The sequence below is a fragment of the Mustela erminea genome, chromosome 14, assembly GCF_009829155.1.
Source record: "Mustela erminea isolate mMusErm1 chromosome 14, mMusErm1.Pri, whole genome shotgun sequence".
In the NCBI taxonomy this organism is placed as follows: Eukaryota; Metazoa; Chordata; class Mammalia; order Carnivora; family Mustelidae; genus Mustela; species Mustela erminea.
In genome coordinates, this window is record NC_045627.1 from 65,479,084 (window position 1) to 65,502,688 (window position 23,605).

The 23,605-nt window shown below is 51.3% G+C and overlaps 1 protein-coding gene across 9 annotated transcripts; it reads right to left on the reverse strand.

Annotated features, from left to right (window-relative positions):
- Nucleotides 1-3,856: 3,856 nt before the first annotated feature.
- KCNIP2 (potassium voltage-gated channel interacting protein 2) lies at nucleotides 3,857-23,583 on the reverse strand. Of its 9 annotated transcripts, XM_032311845.1 has the most exons (11): nucleotides 21,874-23,583; nucleotides 21,708-21,791; nucleotides 8,676-8,771; nucleotides 7,700-7,753; nucleotides 6,918-7,042; nucleotides 6,474-6,543; nucleotides 6,239-6,309; nucleotides 6,006-6,113; nucleotides 5,716-5,820; nucleotides 5,516-5,578; nucleotides 3,857-4,289 (listed from the first exon to the last, which is right to left on the reverse strand). In XM_032311845.1, exons 2-11 carry the CDS (start codon nucleotides 21,778-21,780, stop codon nucleotides 4,137-4,139), a joined length of 918 nt encoding a protein of 305 aa, XP_032167736.1. In that variant the 5' UTR covers nucleotides 21,781-21,791; nucleotides 21,874-23,583; the 3' UTR covers nucleotides 3,857-4,136. The 9 variants fall into 9 exon arrangements, with proteins under 9 accessions (XP_032167736.1, XP_032167737.1, XP_032167740.1 ...); XM_032311847.1 differs by having other exon boundaries at nucleotides 4,154-5,211; nucleotides 21,708-22,267; XM_032311846.1 differs by lacking the exon at nucleotides 7,700-7,753 and having other exon boundaries at nucleotides 21,708-23,583.
- Nucleotides 23,584-23,605: the final 22 nt, after the last annotated feature.

Sequence of the window (23,605 nt, forward strand, 5' to 3'; positions counted from 1 at the left end):
ACAGTATGGTGGTGGTGACAAGCAAGTACATGCACACCCCCCACACGGTGTACCCAGGTGTTGCGGGAGCTCAGAGGAGGAAGGAACTTAATCCTCCTTTGGAGAGAGGTGGCAGCCATGGCTTTCCTTTTGAGCTGGAACGTAAAGGATGAGTAGGAGTTAGACTGAGTAGAGAGGAAGCGAAGAGAGCACTCCAGGCTGGTGGGACAGATGGTACAATTGTGGCGAGGGGTGAAAAGACCTGGCATCTTTGGGATTGGGGAGCATGAACTGTGTTTAAGGAAGAAGTGAGATTCTTGGGCCTTAGCACAAACATTATTTCCTTAAGGAATCATTTCCTGGGCCCTAGATGGGCTCGGGTCCTCTTTTGGCCGGCCGTTTGTGCTCAGAGCTCCGTGTAGCCCTGTCATAGACCCTTTATTTACATTTATATCGGTTAAAAGATCTGTTTCAGCTTGTGAGGTATACATGTGAAAGGAGCATTAGTCACTTTCGGATCATTAAGATTTAGTATTGTCGGTATCATCTTCAGCTCCTCCAGCGGTAACCCAACTTGTAGCTCCAGGGGCTCTTATAATCCCTCTTTCTTTTTAGTCATGAAGTGTTGAGATGGGGGTTAGAGGCAAGTATTTTCTTAGGGGACCTCTTGTGATGCCAGCTGAAGCCATAAGAAGCTTCATTGGATATTGTGGTCCCTTGGAGGATTTGGGGTTATCATTCCGGCTAATCTCAGCCCTTAGTCTTATGACGCTTTCATCTTTGCTTCACACTTGTCAACTGCTAGCAAATCAGCAGCCACTATTTCATCTGCTGTCCAGACTCTGGAATCCATGGCCCAGGCAAGATCCACTCTCCGTATCTACACCTCTCAAACTTAAATTTCTGCCACACACTCTCTCTCCAAACCATACCTCTACCCCTAGTACCTCCAACAGGAACCAGAGGTTAGTAGGCCTTTGGTAAATATTTGTGGAATGAATGAGATAGGGCCCTACATTCACAGAGTTTAAATTCTGGTTAGAGAAACATACAATAATTCAGTACATACACAGGGTCTCAGTTTGTAATAGGTGCCATGAAGGGAGGAAATCAAGTGATGTGATAAAGAGTAACCACGCAAGGAAGGGCCACGTCAGATGGAAAAATAAGAAGCAATCTGCGAGTGAGCCATGATAATGGTATGGCCTAGGAGTGGAGACAGAGAGAGGGACTGTACCTTTGGTGGTGGAATCATCATTGATTAAACGAGTAGAGGGAGGGGGTGCCTACCTGGCACAATTGGTAGAGTCTGGGAATTGTGAGTTCAAGCCCCATGTTAAGCACAGATTACTTTAAAAATAATAATAATAAAATAAAGGAGTAGAGGGAAAGGAAGAAATGAAGACTACTAAATTTTGACCTGAACAACCAGGTAGATGGTATCATTTATTAAGTAGGAAGACTGAAAAAGCATTGAATCAAAGCTCCACATTTTTTTTTAAAGATTTTATTTATTTGACAGAGAGGGAACGGAACACAAGCAGGGGGAGTGAGAGAGAGAAGCAGGCTTCCTGCAGAGCAGGAAGCCCGATGCGGGGCTGGATCCCAGGACCCTGGAATCATGACCTCAGCCAAAAGCAGACACTTAACGACCAAGCCACCCAGGCACCCCACAAAGCTCCATTTTGGACATGTGAACATGTTAAGTTTGTCTCTCTCTCTCTCTCTGTCAAATAAATAAATACAAATCTTAAAAAAATTAAAAAGAGTGGGGCTCCTGGGTGGCTCAGTTAGTTAAGCATCTGCCTTCAGTTCAGGTCTGATCCCAGGGTCCTGGGATCAAGCCCTGAGTCCAGCTCCTTGCTCAGTGGGAAGCCTGCTTCTCCCTCTTCCTCCACCTGCTGCTCCTCTTGCTTGGACACGCTGTCTTTCTGTCAAATAAATAAAATCTTTTTAAAAAATGAACACGTTAAGTTTGACCATTACAGGTCCACATGAATATGTCAAATAGTCAATTGGATATGCGGGTTTTGAAGCTCAGAGGAGAATTCTGGGGATATAAATTTAGAAATTCTCTGCATATAGATGGTGTTTAAAGCCATGGGACTGGATGTGATTTGGAGAAGAGACCTGAGTCTCTTCTATGGGGCTCAACGTTAGAATTCCAGTTGAAAAGGATGAGTATCCAAGCAAGTGCTGAGAAGCAGTGGCCAGAAAGGTAAGAGGAAACCAGGAGAGGATGAAATACCAGAAGGCATGAAAGGAGTGTTCTGAGATGGAACAGCTGACAACATTCAGAACCCAACCAGTGGCCAGGAAAAAAATATCAGAATGCCCACCTCCTGTTTATTTCTGGATCCCATATGTGTGCCTTAGCTCTGGGTTCTCACCTCACCCAGGCTTAGACTTCAATTTCCCTTAAATTTGAATGAACCCTAAAACATAGAGACTGTCTCCATACCTAAGATACATACACACACTCACCATGCTCATTCATCCAATCGTACAATTATTCACACAATTATTGAATACCCATTATATGATAGGCCTCAAGAATAGGATGGGGGGGCAGGAAACCTAGTCTAGGTACTCAAGCAGCCCTCAGAAACTTATGGTATCAAAGAAGACAATCACTCAAATAAATATACAGTAACAGAGAAGTGCCACAAAGGAAAAGTACAGGGTACCATGAGAACCTGTCACAGTGTCACCTTGTTTAGACTATGTATGTTATGCATGGCATTCATCTTTCACTCACAAATCTCTACTATGTCCCAAGGCAACCCTGGGCAGAGAGTTGGGAGACTGGGTCTGGTCTCTTTCCTCCTATAAACTCACTAGGTGACCTTGAGCAGGTCCTCTCCCCATTTTGGGCCTGTTTCCTTTTCTGTACAATGGAAGGCTGAGAGAAAGACTAGACCACAGGTTCTTAACTTCAGATCCATGACCGGGCTTCAGGGATACAAACACATATGAAAAAGTGTGCATTTTTTTTCTTCTGGACATTGGGTCCATAACTTCCATCAGATCCTTCAGAGGGGCTGTGACCCAAAGAAATCCAAGGACTTATGGAGCAGATAGTTGCGTGATAATGTGAATAGGAAACACAGATGACAAAATGATGGATTCTGGAAGTAAATTTTTCTTTCTTGGACACCATACTCCTCCGTTGATCTTGTCAATGTTTACAGTGATGGAAGAGAGAGCCTGATCCCCCCACTATGGATAGTGAAGCTTAGCCACCACATAATGGTACCCTAGAGAAGGATGGGAGGAACCTACCACTTGGTGGCCCCTCTCCAGAAACAAAACAAAGAAAGGTAGCCATTCCACATACGAAGTTTCCATTACCCTTTGTGTCACTTGCTCCATGGTGCCTGGGTCCACCCCATCTGATCCTTTGGCCTGGATGCTTTAGGAATGTGGCTGGTGTAGACACACAAACCATGTCCATACTGGACATAAGTTCCCAAAGGAACTTTCTTTAGAAACTAAAGGGAATCCCCTGCAAGGAAAGCACTTTGAGGTTAACTAAGATGTCTATAAATTACAAATTCTTGATTCAAAAAAAAAAAATTCTTAACTTGTAAGAATATCTAGCAAAAAGACAGCTGGTTTGGTATAATCTTTGGGATATTAATATCCTGTCTCTCATCTCCTCTAAGGATGTGGAATAGAGATTCACATAGGGACCTCTCTGAGGTCAGGTAGGTTTCCAATCCTTCCAGAACCTGTGTCTCGATCTCCTGCCAGGGGTAGGTTATGCTATGGGAAAGAAAGGCACTTTCTTTGGAATCTAAAAGTCTACAGGTGCAGGAATTAGTGTTGTGAGGTATGTGTGGAGTAGGAGGGACAAAAAGGCAGAGACAGCAGCCTGTGCATAGCCATTGTGTTTTATTGGATTGGTGTATTTTTTTATTTTACAAAATATACAGAGGAGCCAAAAATGCAAAGCAGTCAACAGTGTTCTGATGGGAAAGGGGGCTCCCTCAGGGCCCTTCCCCTCAGATCCTGACTGACTGGGAGGGTGAGCTAAATGGAACGAGCAGGTTTATTAAAGGGTGGCAGCATGGCAAGGGTGGTCCCTGCCTTCTAGGTGTGTACAGGGGCATCTCTGGGTAGATTGAATAAAGCAAGAGGAGACCCTAAGTAGGAATTCAGGAGGCTATGTGGGGTGTGGGAACAGAGCCTGGGTAGATCAAAGATTCTAGTGAATGCCCCCTCACAGGCATGCTATGCCTGCCTGCCTCCTTCCCCTTTCTTCTAAGGCATCCACTGGATGGTCCCTGACTCACTCCATGCCTCCAAGTCTAGAAGAAATGGCAAATGAAAACTTAAGTTGTAGCCATCAGGGAGGGTAGGCTAAAACTTTGGCAGATACAGCTGGGACATCTCCCACCCATATTCCCCTGCTGCTGCCTCCACCCCCACAAACAGAAAGTAAGGAGAGGAAGGAATTCCAGGCATGAGCCAAACATCAGGATCCCAGGCTCTCCTGGAATACTGAGGAGAGTATGGAAATTTCTGGGGTATATTTCCAAGGAGACAAGAGTCTTCTGAAGGGCCTGAAATTCATATTCTGATAGCCTGGAATGGCAAACCTGTGGAGCTCAGAGCTATAGTCTGGCATGACTTAAGGTGTCACTGACAATCTCCAGGCCTTTCTGAACTCTACCCCAGCCATCTATGATCTAACCACTTGGCTCAGGCCTTCTTGTCCTCCTCCTACAAGGCTCTCAAAGGCCCCGGTCTGAAAGGCCAGTCAGTGCATGGACAGAGCAGACTCTCTGAGAAGGAAATCTTAGAGGAAATGCATATGAGGTCAGGGATAGGGAAAGCACCATAGCAGGAGACATTTTGTCTAGTGTTGTAGTTTCTAAAGTGGCGATGGAAGGTGCAGAACCACTTATTTCCTATAGCAGGGGTACCCTCAGCACTGAGTGTCAGGCAGGAAGAGGGTGGGAGCTGTTGGGAGTTGGGAACACCCCACAGATACATTCTAACCATGCCCTGGCCCCTTTAGCTCCAGCAATCTGGACCACTGAATCCCCAGGCTCTTAGATTCCTACAGCCCCCAGGGCTGGGCTAGGATGAGGACAGACCTGGGAAGAGAAGGGCTAGTTCCACCTGCACTAGGGCTAGAGTATGGTCCCCCCAGGACAACTGACCCCCTTTCCTAGGGAGCTAGATGACATTGTCAAAGAGCTGCATGGACCTCATGATGTTCTCGTCCTGTAGCCATGGTGGGGGAGGGGCAGAATGGAGAGAGAGAGAGAAATAAAAAAGAGCTTATCAGCGACACAGAGAGGGACATTCACCTGAAATCGGGACATTCAGAGACAGAGGCAGCAAGGAAGGAGACACCCGAGAGATCTGAAGTAGGGAAGGGACAGTCCTCCCCAAGTTGTGAAGGAACTGGACTCAGGTGTGTGGGCAAGTTAGGGAGATGAAACTCTCCCCAAAGGAACTTTCTCTTACATCGCTGAATTGGACCCTGAGTCCAGATCATGGAAATGTGGCTGGCAGGGGTCCATACCTTTTGGCAAGACTCAATGAATTCCTCAATGGTCACCACACCATCCTTGTTCCTGTCCATCTTCTGCCAAAAAGTAGTCAGGTAGAGAGAAGAGGAGGGATGACAGGAGAGAGGAAGGCAGAATTCAGTCAAGTTCTCTGCCAGGACCTTGCCTCCTTCCCTTCACTCCAGGACCCTCCAGCCTACCCAGTCCCAGGCACCTGGAAGAAGCTCTCCACATGCTCCCTTGGGGCCTCCTCTCGGAGTGCAGGATAGGTATACTTGCCCATCATGTCATAGATGGATTTCATGATATCAAGCATTTCCTGTTAGGCCAAGAGAGAAAAGAATCCTTCCTCAGAACCTCCAGGCTCCAAATCAGGAGGCCTAGAGCTTAGGGCAGACCTCACCCTTCACTGATGAAGCATGCGTGAGTCACATTTTCCTCCTAGGGGCCCTTTGCACCTCCCCCCACACATAAAAGCTCTCCAACTCTTCAGTTGCCCCACACCTCCTTGGTGATGCAGCCATCCTTGTTGAGGTCATACAAGTTAAAGGCCCAGTTTAGTCTGTCGTCTATGGTTCCCCGGAGAATCACCGACAAACCAGCCACAAAATCCTGGGAAGGAGACAGAGGAGATATTCAGATGCCCTTTACCCAATCTCCAATATGGGTTTGGCCTATGGATCCTGGCCCTGAAGCCCCAAGAAACAGGCCTCCCTGACCCACCTCCTCCAGCTCACCTCAAAACTGACAGAGCCATCATGGTTGGTGTCAAAGGCATTGAAGAGAAAAGTGGCATATGTGCTGGAGTCTGTAGGATAAGGGTGGATAAGTTTGGCTTTCAGACAAGAGATGACTTCCTCCTTCTGTGGGATTCCCCAAACCCCTCTTATCACTTGGCATTCCCTCCAGAGCCCTCTCCCCAGCTCAGCCTAGAGATGGATAGCTGCTTCATCTCAGGCCTTGCCCCCTCACCTCCTTGAGGAAAGAACTGAGAGTAAATCTGCTTGAAGTTCTCCTCATTGACAATTCCGCTGGGACACTCCTGGGAGGTGGGGGGAGAGTCAGAAACCAGACTGAGGGCAGAACAAAACCCCATTCCACTCACCACCACCTACTCCATGCCAGAGGCTCCCAGAGAAGGAAAACATTCCTGTCACCGGGGGCTCACCATGTAGTTATTTTTAGGAAGGAAAGGGTTCTCAGTGCACAAGTTTGTGAAAAACACAGAACTAACCAGCAGGCCAGTCTACAGGCTCCACCTTGCCTCAAATTGGCCAAAGCCTCCCGTTGTAAGTCTAGGGAAGAGGGGTCCCTCCCCCTCCCCTTTCCTCTCACATTCCTAAAGCATCCAGACCAATCTTAGAAGTCCTGGATAGGCCTCTCCCCTCACCCAGTTCAGCCCTGCTTTGCACTCACATTCTTGAAGCCCCGGTACAGGACCTGCAATTCCTTGCGCGTGAATTTGGTTTGCTCCTGCAGCTGCTCCAGACCCTCTGGCCGGTGACACACCGTGGACAGTTCAAACTCATCCTCCACGCTGTCTGCAGGGGGGCAGTGTGGGGGGAGAGGGGGACAGCCGCGCCTCAGGCCCGGCCTCCATGAACCCTCTTCAAAATCACCGACCCACCCATCCTCCCCAACTCTAACACCAGAGATCAGCCTGCCAATTCCCTGGACCCCGAATATCAAGGCAAAGAGAAGACGCTGGTTAGCTTCCAGGTCTATCAGTTGGCTGGACCCATCGGCAGGCCTGGCCCCAGAGCCAGGGGTTCGACTCATCGCTGGCCCCTGGGCCCTTGACCTGGTTGAAGGGGAAGGCCTCCAGCCCCATCTTCGTCCCAGAAAGGGAGGGGTAGAGAAACCGGGTTCAAGAGGAAGCGTCTGAGGGTCCAAGCTCGGGGCCTTTCCCCAATGCAGCCCCACACCCCATCACCTCAGCCCCATACTTGCCCCGCCCAGATCCTTCCCTCCAGCCAATCCCCGCCTACCCCAGCCATGCTCCAGCCATGCCCCGCCCAGCTCCAGCCAAGCCCATCCAGTCCCCACCCCTACCCTGCTCCCGGTAAACCTTAGCTAAGGCTTCGTCCATGGCCCTATTTCAGTCCTGCCCAGCTCCCAACATCAAGTCCCCAGGCAAGTGCTCCCACCCCACGTTCCCGAAGGCCCCCGTGCCCGCCCCCACCAGGAAAGTAAGTCACCTGGGTCCAGCGGGCGGGGTCTGTGGGGGCGGAGGGAAGCTGGGACTGCTAATGCTGAAGGGAGCGAACTGTCACCGAGAAAGTGGAAGACCCGGCCAAAGGCAGACACACACCTCACCCCTCACTCAACAGCAAATCTCACAGACCTGCGTGTTACAAATGCACACACCCCACCCCCGCGCGCAGAGGCACACATAATGAACGAGCACAGACACACACGAAACAGACCCCACGCACACATGCATGTGGGACTCACGACTGTCATTTTTCCCGAATCGACCCCCACGTGGGACCCAGTGGAATGAAACACAATGACACTCTCAAATAACTACAAATGGGTCTCCCTGGCTTGCAAAATTCAGTATGATCCTATGGGGGTGGGCAAGGCCCAAACTGAGGAAACAGGCCTGGAGACAAAGTGAGGCCACTCAGTTCGGGACCAGCTGGGTCTAGGAAACCCAAGTATCCTAGCATCTGGAGGAAGGTGGGCTCCATCCTAGGCACCTGCATCCAGCCAGGTCAGGGCAGGGGAGACATGCATCTCGAGGCCCAAAACATGCCCGGGGCGGGCAGGGGGCCACAGACGTAGGCACTCTGGCACGCACAGAGCTCACAGCTGTCTGGTCTTGCCCCGCCACATTGGCCATACCCACGCAGTCTCAGGCCTCAGTCCTGCCACTCTGGCCACGCCCAGACACCCGGGGCTCACTCATTTTGCTGATCGGTGACGTCCACGGAACAATCGGGCCCCGCCCCCCCAACTGGCCACGCCGGCTCCTGCCGGGTAGCTGGGCCCTCCCCACACTCGGACCTACTAGCGCCCACCCCCACCGGTCGCGCGCACGCGCGCGCGCGCGCGCACACACACACACACACACACACACACACACACACACACGCAGGCCCGCTTATGTCACACTGGTCACACCCCGACACATACGGGCCCCGCCCCCGGAAGCACAGGAGAGGCACTTGCTTTCACTGACTGAGGGCAGGGCCTGGGGCCCGCAGCAAGGCAGCAGCTTGAGGAACCGCTGCTTCAGCGCTTTTTTAGTGGGCCCCGGAGGGTGGCCTGGGAAGAGAGAAGACCCCAGGAAGGCACATTAACCTCCACTATCCTTCCATTCCCCCTCCCCACCATCACAAATCAACCCTGAGGGCTGGGGTATTGGGAGAGGGCTGGAGGAGAATGGTGAGAGTAGCTGGGGCTGGGTTAGGGAAGCCCAGCGGGTTTCACAGGCATAGAAAGTCCACTCAGGCATCTTGTATAATGGGGCGCGGTTGGGGACAGTGAGGCCACCAAGGGGAGGTGGCATTGGCCTCCGTGGCTGCTGACCCAAGGCCCTTGGCTCCAGTGCTATAGCTGGACCTCTAAGTGTGATGTCCAACCCAAGTTCTGCGTGGTTAGGAACACTTCTATGTCTTTGTCTCTCTCTCTCACACACACACAGTGACAAGCATGTATAGTAACACACAGAATGATAAATCACGGTGACGGATGCCATACAGAGACAGCTTGATACCATGCAACTCACTCAAACCCAATGGCCTAATTAAGGAGGCCCCAACACATGCACACATACACAGATACACACACATTTTGACACAGTATTCCTTAATATAAACATGTACAGATGTGGCCTAGGAAAAATGACACACATATATGAGGACCCACACAGGCTTTCTTACATGCTGCATGATCAAACCATACAAAAACACATGGGACATCATGACACCGTGTGTTAAGGGCAGTATAATAAATACACTGTGACCCTGTAACATTATGACACATATCGAGGTTACCACGACACATAGCCATATCATGTTGTGACTTAGGTGCCCATGGCACCCAGATACCCAAGACTGCACATCACCAACAGAACCCATGCTTGTTCTGCCCACCCTTCCTTATGTAACTCCTCATCCCAGGGCACCTAGAATCTCCCTGCCAGTGGAACAAAGTTCCTCTTCAGCTAGGTCATCCACCCTAAAAGTGTTTCCCCTCCCATGTCTTTGAAGGTGATGTGATAGCAAACTTTGAAGCAATAACAGACCTTGGAGATGAGTATTTTTTGTAAAGTGAGGCTATCCAGAGCCACTGACCACAGTTCCCCTCACTTCCCCTTATATACACCTGTGTCCTACAGCTCTAAGTGCATCCCAAGGAGGGCTCTGCGTTGGTGTGCCTGTCTCCCAACAGCACCCACCTCCAGACTGTGGGATTAGAGTCAACAGGGCCCTAGTACACTGACTGGCCAACTTCCTTGGGTTGTAGGTTACTAGGGCATCCCAGCTCCCATGCAGGTTCCACCCCCCAAAACCAGGCCTCACCCTTCAGGACCCGGCCCTGCTCCCAGGAGGTAACTGCTTAAAATAAATGCCTCACCCTCCAATGCGTCCTCTCTTCCCCTCCCCCTGCAGAGCTACGGAGAAGTAGGAGGGAGACCATGGGCTGAGTGGGGGATCGATGGCGGCCTGGCCCCCAGCCCAAGGCTCCATTAACCCCGGCTTTGGTTTCCCAAAGCCGGATTGCGCCTGGGGCCTCCGGTGGTGCGGTTGCAGCTGGACTGGGAAGGATGGGGGAGGGGGACGGCACCCCCCCCAACCTCCCCATCTTCACACTTCCGCCCTTTCCCTGGTCCCCTCCCTGCTCCCAGGACTCCATCTCCTCTAGGCTCCCCTGAAATGTGGGAGGGGAAAGGGCTACCTTCAGGCTACTGAACACCTGGGTTTCCTGAATGACCCCTCTTCCCACCACAGTCTAAAGGGCATGGCACGTCAGAGCCAAACTGACTTCATCCTTTCAGGATTGGATGAATCCCAGTTCATCTAGGACCAACCCTTGCTCCCAACCCCACTCTGATAAATGCAGCAGAGGATAGCAGGTGATTTGGGAGTTTCTTGCTCCTACTGAACCCTAGAGCAGGCAATTCATTGACCCTTTCTCTTGTCTCCACTTCCCTTTCACATCTTTCCAGTTCTCCCTGGTGTCTGCCCTAGAGCCCTCCTATCATGGTTCTTGCCTATTTTTCTGTCCCTGGTGGAAATGGAGAATATGGAGCTGCACAGTCTGTGTGAACAGGAGGGAGAGGCCAAATCTCTCAGGGGAGGCAGAGCACATTCCCTTCTCTACTTCCAATATCACTCTCCTCTCTCCTCACTAGACTTTGGGGTGATGTGGAGAATTGATTTCTCATTCCCAGTGTCTAGGCCCCGGAGATCCTGAGACAAACTTGGAAGGCAAGGGGCCCTGGGAAGCAAGGTCCCTGATCGTTCTACCCCTCACTCTCTTGCCAGAGCTGATCTATAAACGTCTCATTCACAGTGTTCACACTCTTGTCCCTCCTGAGCCCACGCCCATCCCAAGCCTTGAGTATGGAGCTAGGATTTCCTCAGGGAACTCTGAGAGCAGCCACACACACAATCCAATACCCCAAGGGGCCAAGCCACACAACCTGCCCCCTCAGGCACAGTCATATTCTCCATCTCACAAAGCCACATACCCTGTCCCTCTGACACGTTAAATCACATCCCTGTCACATACAAAGGCTCACACAGTCACACACTTGGTCCTCTTTCACACAGACGAACACATGGCCATACCCCCTGTGTCTCTCACACACAGTCCAAGCACACTCTGTAACTTCACCAGCAAGGATGGAGGTGTGGAGAGTCACACACATCTTCAGAGCCACTGTGGGCCCCTGGCCCCAAAGGGACTCCCCCAGAAGTCTGGTGTTATCTCAAGATCCCTGGAACTTCCTTTCTCTACGCCATAGCTCTGCCTGTTTCCAGACCTCACCTCATGTCCGCAGTAGAGTCCCCTCATCTCCATACCCCAGTCCTCCCATGCTGTGCCCCTCATCACCCCCCAAAACACCCTCTCTCTTCACCTCCCTTAGACACCCAGCCCCCAGATTCCCTCCTCACCTCCCCCAGAAGCCCCTCCCCGCCACCCACGCATTGAATTTCCCTCTTTACCTCTCTCAGATGTCCTGTTGCCCCAAGCACCCCTCCTTACCTCCCCCAGACGCCATATCCCATCACTAACATGCTTACCCCTGCCCCCAGTCATAAAAGCAGAGGACCCCCTCCCCAGTGCTGCAGGGTAGCTGCTCCTCCAGTCAGCAGCCCAGACACAGCCAGACACCTGGGTTACCTTCCAAGGAGACAGGCTCAAAGAGGCCAAACTGCTCCAGGACCTTGACAAACAGAGCGAGGACCACAAGCACAGCAACCATCTCCAGCCCTTCCAGGTTCATGGTGGGCCTGGGGCATGGCCGACCCCCCCTCCAGCTGAGGCCCCGGGCACACTGGCAGCCCTCCTCACACCACCTCCCCCTCAGGCTCCCCAGCAGGAGTAGGACTGCCGGCAGCCTCCCTCCCCCTCTCCCTCCCAGGATCTCCTCCCTCTCCCGCCCCCTCACCCCGCCTCTGCCCCACAAGCCTCCCAGCCACAACCTCTTCCTCTTTCCAGGGCCACTTCAGCCTACGGACTGGCATCTCCTCAGGAGCCTTTGGCGAGAAGGATATGGGCCAGAACAGGCCAGGCCAGAGGAGGAAGGCGGTGACCTGCCTCTATCCCTGAGGACAGCTTCCCCCAGACACCTTGTGGCTACTCTGTGCCAGAGGGAGGGGGGCAGAGGGAGGAGCAATGCTCAGGGAGAGGGCAGGGAAGGGCAGTGTCTGTGTGTGCCTGTGTGTGTCTGTGTGTGTGTGTGTATGAGGGAAACTGTGAGCCACGCATGTATAAGTAACAGATGTATGTGGCAGAATGTAAACGGCTAGGTGTTTTCTTGTGTGGGTTCCTGTGTCTGACCATGTGTATCTCTGTGTGTGGTTTACACAGAATTGTGTATATGTCTGCTAGGTGTAAGTGGGTAAGTGACCTGGGTGTCCCTGGTACGTGTGTGTGAGTGCACTGGAGTGTTTCTGAGTGTGTAGGAGTTATGAGGCATATGTGTTTAGCAGGGCTGTGGGATGTGGGTCTGAGGACTGATAGTAGAGATGTGTCCTATATTAAGAGTATGGGTCTACAGTGATTGTGTAATTGCATCTGCGTGGAGCTGTATGAGAATATAAGTGGGGAGAAAGCAGTGACCTCTCCAGTCAGGAGGACACTATCAACATTGATCTGTGGTTGCCATGGTGACCATGAGGCAGAAAGCACTCCCTTTCCATAGGCCACAGGCAGGGAAACTGAGGCCCAAGGGAAGGAGGATTAAGTACTATAGCCTAGGCAGGAAAAAGGCTCCTTAGCCTTATCGAGACCCTCTAGGGAGGGGACGGACTTATTGTAGCTACTTTTCCCCTCCCCCTCCCAGATTCAAATTCCTTGGGAGCAGAGAGAGGGAGCTCCTCCCTTCCTCTCACCCAGGATCTGCAAGTCTGGCCTACTCCTTGAAAATCGTTACTGAGTTGATGGAGAAGCTGGAGTATGAGGGAAATCTGAACCCTTCAAGGAAACCATCTACTTCTCCCGCTGGAGCATTCCTGGAGCCCCTCCTCCATCCCCCTCCTCCTTCCCAGTAGTGGTAATGGTGGTGGTGGCTGTGTGCATGTGGGGGGGGGGGCAGGTATGCATATTTGTAAGGGGGGAGAGGCCTGCAGAGCCTGTGAGCCAGAAGACAGGAGCCTCTGAACTGCTGCCACAGCTGGTGAACACTGACTAAGCACTCACTATGTGCTAGATAACGTGCTATGTGCTTAGAGTCATGATCATACTTTAAAAAATGTTTAACTGAAATTCAGATTAGTTAACATATAGTGTATTACTAGTTTCAGAAGAAGAATTTAGTGATTCATCAGTTGCATGTAACACCCAGTGCTCATTATATCAAGCGCCCTCCTATCACATTTTTTTTTAAGATTTTATTTTTTAAAAAAGATTTTATTTATTTATTTGACAGAGAAAGACAGCAAGAGAGTGAACACAAGTGGGGGGGTGGGAGAAGGAGAAGCAGACTGCTGGCTGAGCAAGGAGCCTGATGTGGGCCTCGATTCCAAGACCCCGGGATCATGACCTGAGTTGAAGGCAGACATTTAACCGACTGAGCCACCCAGGCACCCCTAAGATTTTATCTTCTAAGTAATCTCTACACCGAACGTGGGGCTAGAACCTACAACCCCAGAATCAAGAGTCACATGTTCTTCCAGCTGAGCCATCCAGGAACCCCAAGACATGATCACATTTAATTTTCATAATTAACCTATGAAGGAAGTACCATTATCTCCATATTACAGGCGGTGAAACTAAGGCAAAAAGGAAGTTAAGAAAAATCACCAAGATCAGTAAGAGTCAGAGCCTCAGTTTTAACGCAGTCTGACACACTACACTGGTTCCCTTCTTAGACAGCTTGCCCAATCAGGAGGCCAGGTTAGGGGGGCTGACCCCAGAGAGAGTCCTCCCTCTTGTCCAGCTCTGGGATGAGTGTGTCTCCTGTCCAGCTGTGGGGTGGAAGTCTGGGTGGGGCTGTCCCAACCACTTCAATTTGAAGTTCACTGATCTGCAGTTCTACACGGCCACCACTGGGGGTCAGGCGTCCGTCTCATACCTTATTTCACCCCTTCCCTAATGCCCCACCCCACAACATCCCTGGAAAGTGTGGAAAGGATAGAAGGGTGTGCCATAGGCTGGCTTGGTCCTCTGCTTGCCCCTCTACCCCTCCTCCAGGAAGAAGTCAATGTAGAAACTGCTTTTGGTTTCCCACACCTTAGAGGTTACGGATTTACAGATGAAACCACCAAATATCTCCCTATTACTGCCCAAATTCTACACCTGGCATTTAATTCCCCCTACCATCCTCAGCAGATTCCTTTCTTTCCAGTCACTTTGGCCTCCTCACTGTCCCCCAAACACATCAAACTCGGTGCTATCTCTGTGCCTTTGCTCCTGCTGTGAATGCCCTCCTTTCTGTTCTCCTGTTCTACATTTCTTACCTAACAGCACCTCCAGCCCTCAGCAGGCTCCCAGCTACCTGAATTTCTAGTGAACTCAATTTTGGGCTTTCAAAACTTAGCACCTAATTCTGTAATGTTATTAAGTGGGAATAGTAAAAGGAGAAAGCATAGGGAACAGAGTGGGCCAGAGTGCCAGGTTCCCTGGGTTCAAATCCTGGTTTTGTCAGATGCAATTAACTGGGCAAGTTCTTAAACTGTGTGTGTCTCTGATTCCCACCTCATATGGTTGCTGAGAGGAGTAAATGAATTAATACATGGAAAGCTGTTAGAATAAGTCCTGGCACAGAATGACTGTGAAGTGTTTGCTACCATTATTAATAACATAACATCTCCTCCCCTTTACATTTCTATAACCCTTAATTAACAAAGCATTTCGACAAACGTTGTTATCTTGATGGCTTCTTACGACAACCCTATGAAGTCGGTAAAGTCAATAGTATTGTGCCCATTTCACTGATGAGATAAAGGAGGTCCATAGAGATAGAGAGACATGCTTGAGGTCACCTAGCCAAGACGAAAGGATGCGTATTTGATCCCAGATCTTTCTGGATCAGTCCTGTTTCCTCAACTAGATTCACAAGCTCCTAAAGGGCAAAGATGTTTAAAATTGGACTTACATAAATTGAATGCCAGACTCTGATCTGATCTGATGCTTGTGGAACAAAGGTAACTAAACGGGGTTCTGGCTTCCACTGGGTAAGGAGAGACAGCTGAGACAGGGAGAGAGAATTTTAAAACTTCTATTCATTCAAAATGTATTTGTTATGTGCCTACTATGTAGTAGGCATATAACCACTATGTGGTAGGAACTATTCTAGGCAGGCCAAGAAATACACTGTAAAAGCTCATTTAACTGTAAAAGCTCTCTAACTGGGAGGTCAGGAAAAACTTGGAGGGGGTATTTTTTGAGCTTTTTTTATTTTTTAAGATTTTATTTATTTGTTTGACACAGAGAGCACAAGCAATGGGAGTGGCAGGCAGAGGCAGAGGGAAAATCAGGCTCCCTGCTGACCAGGGGGCCTGAAGATGCAGGGCTCCATCCCAGAACCCCAAGATCTCGACCAGAGCTGAAGACAGATGCCTAACCAACTAAGCCACCCAGGTGCCCCTGAGCTGGTTCTTAAAAGATAGCTAAATGTCAACAGTCTATCTTAACAAGGGATCCACGTTTATTGAGCACATTTTGTGTCCTGGACACTTTACATATATTATTTCACTTAGTCCTCATAATACACCTGAGAGATAGGGACATGGTCAGAGTGAGTAGTAGTGTACCCATTTTCAGATGAAAGAATTGAGGCTCAGGGGAAGTGATTTTCCCAAGATAGCACAGATGATGAAGGATGGATCAAGACTTAAACCAGGACCAAAGATCTGCCAGCCCGTCCTTCCAATGTGTGTGGGGGTGTCAAGGAGTCTTGGATGACTGTAGCTTAGTTTGTGTTGGGGGAGCCGTAAGTGATAAGACCAGAATGGCTCAGATTCCATGGAGCCTTGCATGCCAAGCCAGACTATCTGGAATGAAAGAGGCAGCACAGTCACCTCTGGTTCTCTGCTGCTGATTCACAGATGGAGAGATTGACAACCTCGCAGGCTGTTTCCCTGTTCCTGGACCTTCCTCTTCTGTCCCTCACCCTCAACCTTCAGAGACCTTGACCCAGCCTCACAGTGACTCAAGGTCCTTAATTAATAAGGCCTCTGGTGGGAAGGTCTGTAAATGAAAGAGTGAGTTGTTTTCCAGACTCTCCTTTCTCCCCACTGAGAGATCTTTCAAGTCCCAGGGCCCAGAGAGAAACTTGCTCAGATCTGTCCTCCCTAAGCATCCCTGTATCACTTAGCTCTTCACCCAAGGGACTGAAATCTTAATGGAAGTACTTCAGGCAGAATGAGGGCTCAAGGGAACACTATCTTGAAGCATTAGGTGGGCCTTCCTTAGGTCCCTCAAACCTCACTGCAGAGATACTCCTAACATTTAATTGTTTGTGTCTCACAGTTCAATTTTAGTATATGTGCTGCCGAAGCGAGCACTTGTGTCTCACAGTTCAAACCCAGAATACTGCCTTAAGAGGGAACCCACCCTATGTAGCTGTACCATTTTCATCTGTCCTTGACCCCGCAGTGAAGACCCCAGCCAGTGACAACCCCAGAGCTCTTCTCTCAGTTCCCCAGCCCCACTCCATCCCCAGCCAGGCCAGGAGATACAGCAGCCCCCAGCTGCATTAGGTGATTAATGAACTCCCCAGGCTTTGGGGCTATTTTGGGGCCTGGAAGTCATTCCTGCTATGATTGAGAGCTGGCCCTGCCGGGCTCCAGCCATCTGTCACTGGAGACAGGTCCAAGCAGGGGGCTTGAGGGATGCATGTTCCCCAAGAGACTGCCAAGCATAGCTCTGGCTCAGCCCTATCTCCCTTCCTTTTGGGGAACACATGGCAAGGAGAGGCCTCCAGGGATTCAAGAGGATACCATGGAGAGAGCCAGAGAACTACAGATCCCAGACTGCCATGGGGCTATGTTGTTTTGGTCTCTCCAGGCCAGGTGGGGAGGTGATGCTAGGTTCTGTGGGCCTTGCCCAGGCAGCCCTAAGGAAACCCAAGGGGAGGTGTGTGTAAATCTCAGCAGTACCGTGATATGATATTCACAATCCACATATCATAAATTCCACACATCCCAGACCAAGGTACAATCTTGGGAAGACTACAGAATTCACTTAGTGTGACTCAGGAACCCTCAACCTAACCCTAAAACATAGAACCTCAGGTACACGCAGTTTCAATGTCACAGAATCCCAAAGGTATACAACCCCAAGGATGCACAGACCTAGTGATCACAAGCTGAGTGATGCATAGCCTTGTTCATACAAACTCCCGGAGATGGATAAAGTGGTGATATACAATCCTTATGCCACACTAGTCTATTCATCCCATCATTCATGAACTCTCTAGCTGAGTTCATGTTGGTCCTGTCCCACCTCAGGGTTTTTTCCTTCTGGACACTGACCTCCATCATCTTAAGATCCCATTAAACTAAGCAATTTAGGAAAGGGTTGTGCCTCTTCCCTGTTCTCCTGCAACCTCCTCCTTATATCCCTGCGAGGAGCATTGCCCCTCGCACCCACCTGCTTAAGGCCTCCTCCTCTATCCTCAGTGAAAAGCCCTGCCTCATCCTCCACCACTTGAGGGACCATAATGCCCCCGACCCTTTCCTCTTTGAAGACCTCTATCCTCCACCTTCTCTGTAAGAAACCCTATTTCTAGCTCCACTCTGTCAGGGAGCTTGCCCTTTAAACCCTTTCCTTTGAGGGATCCCGCTCCCTCCATCTCTGAGGGGCCCTTCCCCTCCCCACCCCGTAAGGTTCTTATCCCACTTCACTCACTTTTTGAAGGGTCCAGCCCCTTCCTCCCTTCCTCATACCTGGCGACAGCGAACCAGTCACCAGCTGGTAGAGGGATCTCGCCGCCTGCCCCAACGGGCTCCGGCACCTGCGGGGGCACCGGTTCATGGTCCTGCTGAGAGCGCACTGGCCAAGCTCCGCCCCCAAGGCCCGGGGCGGTCGGGTTTCCGCCCCCACTCGCGTGGGCCCTGCGTGGGCGGCGCGGGAGGGCGGGACCTGCAGAACCAGAATCTCGCACAGCAGAGTTTTCTTCCGCTCGCTCTCTCCTTCGGGTTGCAAGGGGGAAAACGCACCCTGGCCCCGTCATCTGAAGCACCCATCCTTAGAGTTCCTGGACTGGGTGGGGCAGGGGTGGGGGAGGGGGGACCGACTCTCTCACAGCCTTCTTTGGGAATGTTTTCTGGATTTCTGGTGGGGAAGGGAGGTACCCACGGGTTGTGAAAAAGGAGCTGGACGAGGGGATAAAAAACCTTATTCTTTATTGCCCCTCTTCAGCCCTTCCTTCTCTGCCTGTCGCACACCTCCTCCTCCCAATTTGGCACGGGGTAAAAGGACACAGTTGTCATGGCAACTTCCTACACTTCCATACTTCCTAAACCAATGGGAGAGAGAGCAAGAGGAAGGAGGAGGAGCTGGACATCGTAGTGGGGTGGTAAAAAAGAGGTGGCTCCCAATCCCTTTCTCTCATAACTTTGTGTTTTGTGTCCCTCTGTCTTGCTCCAGTGGCTTCACATTCTCCCATCGTATGCCGCCAGCCAAATGCATGAAGAACAAGCTCTCCTCCCCTCATTCCCAGCCCCGACCCTTTCCAGGATTCCTCTCTATTGGGCTGTACCCAAAGTAAACCCTTTCAGGACCCACTGACGGCTTCAAACTGCCAGGACAGCCTAAGAGAGAGACATAGTTCCACTCCTCCTACTGGGATCCTGCATTTTTGGCTAAAAATCCTACATTTAGGATTTAGGCGAGTCACCTCTAAACTCCAAGCAAATTTTGCACTCGATTTGGAGGCGACCTTCCCATTTGGAATCAGCTCCGTAAGCATGGCAGCTCTGTAACCACACGGGGGCGCCCCAGACTGGGGAAACGATATTTAGGAACAGGGATCCGAGTTCAGGCCTTGGCCAGCCAGATCCCAAATCTCTCCTCATTGTACCCAGTCCTTTCTTTGCTTCTGGGTTGAACAGGACTGCCACTGATTGCTGCTTTTGCCCACCACGCCGCACTTCCACGCCGCCCCTTCTACACCAGGCTTGCAAGACCAGGGGGGGTAGATCTGGGGCGGAGTAGGGCTCAGATTCTCCGCACCGCCCCCCCGCCCCCCACCAAATCTCTTCCAGTTTTGTGTATGGAGAAGTGGAGGAGTAAAGTGATCAGGGGTATACCCAGGATGCCTTGATGACTTAAGAATTCCCTCTCTGTCGACCTAATAGACCAGACGAAGCCAAAGACCACTCCCATACCCATCACAGGAATCCCGCCTGCCCAGGGAAGGAACTTTGGGAACTAGGAAGGCAAGGCAGTACATCCATCCAGAGTGCTCTTCAGCACCTCTGACAATGATTCCCCTTCAGGCTTCCGCTCAGGCATCTCAGGGCACCCAGCACTTTATATCACCTTATCGGGGGAGTCCCAATCTCAATTGTCTGCTGCTGTAAGATAAGCCTTTCTTTGAAAGGAGAGCTCCTGGTAGTGCTGTTTCTACTTTCCAAGTCATGTGTGGAGCTATGTACGGTGAGGATGCTGATGATGAACACCCATTCTTGACACTAGCCAACATTTAACATATTTCCCCTGGGAGGCAGACAAGCAAGATGTGTGTAGTATTCTCTATTACAGAGATGAGAAAAGTGAGACCCAGAGAGCAAAAGTAATAGAAGCCTCATTCCTGCACCTTCCAATACAAGTGCTTCTCACTTTCGTCCAGTCTCTATTTCAAATAGGCAAGTGAGGAGGGAATGATTCCACTAAAGGGGAGAATCAATTAAAACAGGAAGCAAACACTGACTAATGTGGTGCTAATGAGCGCCCTGGGGCCTTAAACTCTCAAGGATCCTGAGTTGGTGAAAACAGAGGTCAAAGCAGAACTGGACCTTTGGATTCCATCCCAGTCTGAACCACATCTGGGGTGCATATCTGGGGCCTGCTTGGGCCAAAGGGCTCTCCCTTCTGGGAGTCTCAGCATAGGAACTAGGACTTCCCCAGGGTCAATGAGAAGGTGAGACATTTTCCCAAGGTAGTAGATCCTAGTCCTGTTTCCCATCCTGGAGACTTAACCTCACTCCCCTAAAGACAGACAAAGATCATGGGCTCCCCCCACCTCCCCAACTTGTTTCAGATACAGGAGACAGTCTCCCTCCTCCCATTCATTGTTGGAGTTCCTGGGCAGGTTGCACAATGAGACAGAAAACACACACACATGGAAATGTATACAAGGTGACACAGTCACCCACACAAACACGTGGGTCTGTCTACCAAACCCAGGAATATGTGAGGGCCCATGCGTACTCCATACAGCGGGAGAGAGAGCATGCCTGGGCAGCAAAGTAGTCTGGGGAGGTCACACGAAACTTCCAGGCCAAGAGCTTCTACCTCTGGGTCTGGAGGGGAAGCTAGATGGGATGTTTTCCTTCAGGACTGGATGAAGTTCTTAGAGGGTGGTTGAAGGTGGTTAAAGGAGCTTCAGTTGAAAGAATGATCTCTGAGTACTTTCCTGGGTGGGGGGGCAGCAGAATCGATGACCTAACATTAAACAAAGCCTCCCCAGAAGGGCCAGGTGCTGTTCTTGGGAGCCAGGCTGGGCAGACTCTAGAGTCCCTCCTTGGGTCCACCTGGGCTGTTTGTGGAAAATGCAAGGAAGCCGTGGTATGCGGTAAAGGCCCCCTTCTACGCCAGGAAACCAGAGAGGCAGCAAGGGTAAGACACGTCATAAACACTCAGAGAACCCCACTGCAGACATTGCCACACGAAAGTACACAATCAGCACGAAATGCCAATATAATCTGCGTAGTCTCACCATTACAAACACAATACAACCTACTTTAACAAATGCTTGCCCCAGGAGAGTCACAGTCAATGAAGTCTTACAAAGAGATATACACCCCATAAAGTGAAGCCCTGACACAGTCTGATAGTCAGATGTCACTTCATACAGAGTCACACACTCAAAGCATAAAGCTGCACATAGAACAGAGACACATGGTCAAAACAACTTCATTAATACAAGAGTCCTACACAACCTCACTCGAACATCCGACAAGATCATACAATTGCACAGCCAACAAAAACACTCACCCTATCACCAAAGCTAGGGCACATGGCGGCCAGCTGAGGGAGGTGCACACACATATACACACACAGACACACACAGAGAATGACAGGCGCTCACGCACGTAACACCTCCCACTCCAGACACTCTCCTAGCTTTGTGTCACACACGCCCACACCTGCTGCCTCTTCCCACCTGCCCGCCTGTCTCCCCCACCCCCCACGGGACCCAAGGCTTTAAAGCCCACTGTTCTGCTGCCCCTCACAGCCTGGAGGGTGCCTGGGAATGGGGCAGAGTGTGAGTAAGGGCCTGGTCAGGGTCAGATAGGCTTAAGGGTCTGGGGGATGGAATCTACGCACCCTCCCGCGACCCCTGAGCCCCTGACTCACCTGTAAGCTGGTCATAGGATCCGTCCAGATCTCGGGAATCGGACAAACTCTCCTTGCGGCCCTGGCCCCGCATGGCCCCCGGCGCCCCCGTCCCGTCCCGCCTGGGCCGTGGGAGGGGGCGCCGGGTGGCCAAGATAGGGCGCTCACACGGCGCCCCCTGGCGGCGTTGCACGCTGTCTGGGTTGGGGCTGTCTGGGATGTACTGGGGTCCCGCTGCGGGTCCTGGGGCAGGAGCAGGAGCCTTGGGCAGTAGGTGAGCGCAGAGCCGGAGGCAGAGCGGAGCTAAGCACCAAGCTAGAGCCAAGCCGCCTCTCTTCTCCCGCCCCCTCCCCTTGGCTGTCACCGCCGCCTCCCCCCTTTGGCGCTGCCGGGATTGGCTCCCCCTACCCCCGCCCCCTCCTCTTTGCCGCTCGGGGGAGGAACCCGGTGAAAGGGTGAGCTGGGAAGTGCGGGGAGAGAGACTGGTTCTCCAGCAACACTACCCCCTAAACCTGAAGCTAGGGGTCCTGGCGGTGGAGGAGGGAGCAGGGCCAGAAAGGACACTAAGGAAACGGTGACACCCTCCCCGCCCCCACCCCGCTCCAACTCTTAGGCACTCCTACCACCATCAGCGCCGACCAGGGTAAGTCTGTTAAGAGTCCTGTCCAGGTCATTCTCCATGTCAGCCCCATCTTCTCTATTGTTCTCCTTCCTCGTCTGGGTCTCCCCCAGTGCCCACCCTGCTAGGAGGGGGTCAGGGATGCAGTGCAAAGATGAGCCCAGCCTCCAACAGGTTCATCTCAGGCGAGTGGACTACAGTTTTCTCTTCTCTCAGAAAGACCCCCAACCTCAGCCACTGCAAGACCCCCGTCTCTGGGCTACATTCATTCTGAGGGTACCTTCTTCCCTGATCTGATGACCCCCATTGGCCCACCAGGAAGAAAAGGAAAAGTGTGAACCAGGTGCTTCTCAAGACATTCTTGGTTCTTTTGCTCCTTCTTCCCTTTCAACTTTCCTGCCCTTCTCCCTTGTCACCTGCCCTGTCCTAGATTCCTTGTTTTCCAGATTTGGGGAGTGATTGATGTGGGGGATCGAGGTGAGGATACAGAGTGGGAAGGAAAAGCTCTTGGTATGAGGCCCCTTCCCTTGGCTTAGCTGCTTTTCTGAAGCCAGGGGCTATCACTGAGCTGGGCTGCCTCCAACTCTCCCAGGAATGGCTACTGAGTGACTGAGCCTACTTGTCTGACCTTCCCCAGGATCTTCACTGGGCTGCGAGCACAAGAGCCCCAGCCCACCAGAAGGGGCGGGGGCAGTGTCTGGTGGGTCTAGATGGTGTGGTGGCAGTGTCCCATGTGATCCTCTCGCCTGCCCAGTGGCTTCTCTGGAAGAGTGACCTGCTGAGACTGAAAGCTTCAGCTAAAGTGACCCCAGCACATTTAATGTCTTCAATTGGATTTAATTTCTAAGCACTTGATTCAATTAGCTCAGCAGGAATTGTGGGAGGAGTTCAGGCATGAGAGGGGGACAAGCAGCTAAAAGAAGGGCTGTCTCTGCCCATGCTCCTCTGGCTCTGGAGGGTTCTCCACAGACCTGGCATAGACGCTGGGGCATAGACAGAGCATGGGCAGTCCCTTTAGGGGTTGAATTCTAGATAACGATAGGACTCCTGTTTGGAATTCTTAGAACGTATGTATGTCAGTGGACCAAGAGATGGGCTTTTATAATGGAGGGCAAGGAGTCCTTCGCTACTGCTTCATGCCCTTGTTCATTTCATAGGAAAGGAATCCATAAGCAGGAAAGGCAAGGAAGGCCATACCTCTCTGAACATAACTGGCTTCCACTAGGGCCAGAAGACTTAGGAAGAGAGTGAGCATAGGCATGGGTCCCCTAGGCAGACTGGACCAACACCTGGGAGATGA

Coding starts and splice junctions, on each gene's coding strand:
- KCNIP2 (XM_032311845.1), bottom strand. CDS start 21,780: ATGCGGGGCCAGGGCCGCAAGGAGAGTTTGTCCGATTCCCGAGATCTG. Junction 8,772..21,707: donor ATCCTATGACCAGCTTACAG/GTGAGTCAGGGG, acceptor CTCTCTTCCCAG/GCCACCCTCCGGGGCCCACT. Junction 5,579..5,715: donor ATGTGGAGAGCTTCTTCCAG/GTGCCTGGGACT, acceptor ACTTTTTGGCAG/AAGATGGACAGGAACAAGGA.